At 38.9% G+C, this 3,386-nt stretch overlaps 1 protein-coding gene across 3 annotated transcripts in view; it reads right to left on the bottom strand.

Moving 5' to 3' along the window:
* Positions 1-370: 370 nt before the first annotated feature.
* has1 (hyaluronan synthase 1) overlaps positions 371-3,386 on the bottom strand; it is an 11,237-nt gene continuing 8,221 nt past the window's right edge. For 2 of the 3 annotated variants that reach the window (XM_060921272.1, XM_060921271.1), the window contains 4 exons: positions 2,801-3,386; positions 2,439-2,664; positions 1,837-1,969; positions 371-1,701 (listed from right to left, as the gene is read on the bottom strand). The exon at positions 2,801-3,386 is cut by the window's right edge and continues 68 nt beyond it. In XM_060921272.1, the coding sequence (XP_060777255.1) occupies positions 1,026-1,701; positions 1,837-1,969; positions 2,439-2,664; positions 2,801-3,386 (1,621 nt within the window). In that variant the 3' untranslated portion in view covers positions 371-1,025. The remainder of the gene's footprint in view (positions 1,702-1,836; positions 1,970-2,438; positions 2,665-2,800) is intronic. The other variant, XM_060921270.1, reaches the window with a different exon arrangement.

Here is a 3,386-nt window from a genome sequence, read left to right on the forward strand (position 1 = left end):
TTTTCCACCAATTGAATTCTGAACAAGTGAGTTTCATCTTGTCATCAGTACTCCAAAACCATCCACTGACATTAGTAGTTGTGTAAGATACTGTATTTAAGCAATTGTCAGATATCCACCAATATAGTGTGACTGAATGAAAGTAAAAAATCAATGAAAATATTGCCTTATTAAATGAACTCTGTTGACTACAGTTTTTGTGTCTCAAGAAAATCACAACTCATCAGCATGACTTGATGGTTAAAGGACAAGAGCACATGTTTAATGTATTTAATGGGTGCAACAATTAACAAAGTATAAAATACCATATCATTCAACATTTCAAACACAAAGTAATTTAAACTTCAAGAAAGTTTGCATCATACAGAGTAAATCTGCATAAAACAGTTTGTAAACCAGAGAGGAAATTTGTATAATACAGATTTATAATACAAGGTAAATTTTACATACAGTGGAAATTCTTCATATTACAAAATGCTTTGCAAATTGTATTAATATGTTATAAACAATCCATAACAAACATAACAAAATAAAAAAAACAAACATTATGCACACAAGATAAATAAATAAATAAATAGATAGTTAGCTAAATAAATAAAATACTGGGGCAGTACAGTGGTGATCACTGTCACCTCACAGCAAGAAGGGTCTGGGTTCAAACCTGCTGGCTGACTGGGGCCTTTCTGTATAGAGTTTGCATGTTCTGCTCGTGCCTGCTTGGGTTTCCTCCAGGTGCTCTGATTTTCCTTCCACAATCCAGTGACATTCAGATTTGGTCAGCTGGCTACTCTAAATTGCCTACAGGTGTGAATGCGAGTGTGAATGGCTTTTTGTCTCAGTCTTAGCCCTGTAACAGACTGGCAACCTGTCCAGGGTGTACCCCACCTTTCACCCAATGTCACCGGGATTGACTCCTGCTCATTCATGACCCACAATGGACAGGTGATATAGAGAATGAATGAATTAATTGATTGATTTAATTAATGAATTAATTTAAAAAACATAAAACACACAGGAAAATTATACTACACAGTCACATTGTAACTCTGTGAACGTTTTCGGCACAGTCTACGAAACCACACCCAGTATAAGAACACCATTATTAACCAGTAACTGACATATGCCACAGCACCATAGATCAAATATTTGATCTCCTCTTTTTTTGCAGATGAGTTCCAGTCCTGCTTGCTTTCCCTGTAGATTGTGTAGCTTAGACCACTCAGCAGGATGGCTGCCCATATTGACAGGGGAATGAGAGGGATGTAATTTCCCACTAGCTTACGTCGGCCTGAAGTGCCCCAACTGCTCTTATTTATGGTAATCATGGCAAAATACTTAGCGGGCAGAAGACTTGTCATGTATAGGGCAGAATAGAGAGACATGAAGATCATCACTATGTTTTGTCGCAAGATGCAGGCATAGGCTGCCTTAATCAGGCCAATTATTTGAATACAGCAAAGGACCCACAGGATGTTCCACAGTGTACCTGTCCAGAACAGTCGGATCATGGTGGCTGTGACAAAGAAGGGGAAGATTCCAGCCACAATTGACTCATAGGTCATCCAAAGGTTATGCTTGTGCCACCACAAGGCATTGTAGAGCCATTCACGAAAATATGACTTTGTCCATCGCATCTGTTGGTTCAACCAACGCAGGAATTGGGATGGTGTCTCTGTATAGCACTTTGATCGAGCTGTGTACCTGATGAGACAAGAAAAATAAAAGTACATTAATGTTGAATTATTGTATGCATAGAGATTATTGTGTGGGTTAAATTAATTGAATGACAGTTCATAAACTTTCTAATGGAAGCAAGAGACCAAACACAATACTTACTTCGTAGCATAGCCCATGCTCAGCATGCGATTTGTAAGATGGCGATCATCTCCAAAAGTGCAATGTTTGCCAAGAAATTTTTGGTTGTACCAAGCTTCTAAGAACTGTTGCAATAGGTCATTCCTATACAGGCCTGAAAAAGAGAGCAAGGAGTAGTGAGCACGAAATATAATATTTGTAGATACTATGAAACTGTATTTTTTTTATTTTTATTTGATCTTCATAAATCTTAAATATGTATTTAAAAACTGTAATTAAGGTCTAAATACTTCTAATTAACCCTTTGGTGACTGACCCCTTGAAAATGGTTCCTCCAGGAACTATGACTTTTCAGTTGTCAAGACAACAGAAGAACTAAAATACAAAAACAGAAAGATACGTCACAATGCTCTTGTGCACAAAACAAAATGCTCTTGTATTTTAGTTTTTCCGTTGTCTTGACGACTGAAACGTCATCGTTCCTGGAGGAACCATGTTCAAGGGGTCAGTCACCAAAGGGTTAATTATAAGTATTTAGATCTTGACTGTCTTCTAATTAATTAATATATGATTACTTATTACTCATTATTAATTATATACTTCATACAATCCTTATTGCTTACCTAAGGGGCCACTAATACAAGAGACACAGTCAAAAAATGACTGGCATGCTCTCTCAACATTAAAAGCCATCCAGTATCGCAGACTGCTCATGAAGCTGATGTAGGAGTCTTTCAGGTTCAGGATCATCACATCACCACCAACAGCACCATATTTTGTGTTACTCTCAAGCACCTTGACCAGTTCTAATGTTGCCAGGGGATCCAGCTTTGTGTCTGAATCACACACCTGAGGGATAAAATGCAACAGAAGAAAAATGAAAAAGAGAAAAGATCATCTTTGAGAAAAAAGTGAAAACGTAATACGGTATATACTCTCATTCTGTGTAAAATCATTTCTTGATATAAACTGATCTACCACTTACCTGTATGTAGTCCACAGAAGATCCAAGTGCCTTGAATGCTGTGTACATCACTTCTCTCTTCCCTCCCCACTTTTGCATAATGCAAACACACCGCTTGGTTCTGATAATCTCTTCCACCTCCCTGCGCTGAGCATCTTCCTGGGGATCTGTCCCTGCTGGGTGTGTGTGGTAATTGTTCTGCCACACATAACAGCTGGGATCCTGCTCTGCAAAAATTTCCTGGAACATCTCCATCATGTAGCGGTCTTCTTCTGTATTACCATCCACCACCATGACAATCCGGAGCAACTCAGGTGGATAAAGGAGAGCCTTAATGGATTGTAAGCAATCCCGCAGGTACTTTGGGTCTTCCTGGTAAGCAGAGATGGTAAAACCAACAGTCTTGGTGTAGGAACAAGCTTCTCGTCGGGTACGCATCCGCCGGTGCTCCACAAAGGCAAAAATACTCTGGACCAGTAGATGAAGACCTAGCAGAAGACCGTAAAAGCCAAAGGCCATAATGCCATACGGGGATGATAAAATATTTACATGGGCAATGTAAGCCCACAGTACCACTCCTAGTATTACGAGAGCAAAAAGAAATGTA

The sequence above is a fragment of the Neoarius graeffei genome, chromosome 5 (genome assembly GCF_027579695.1).
Source record: "Neoarius graeffei isolate fNeoGra1 chromosome 5, fNeoGra1.pri, whole genome shotgun sequence".
In the NCBI taxonomy this organism is placed as follows: Eukaryota; Metazoa; Chordata; class Actinopteri; order Siluriformes; family Ariidae; genus Neoarius; species Neoarius graeffei.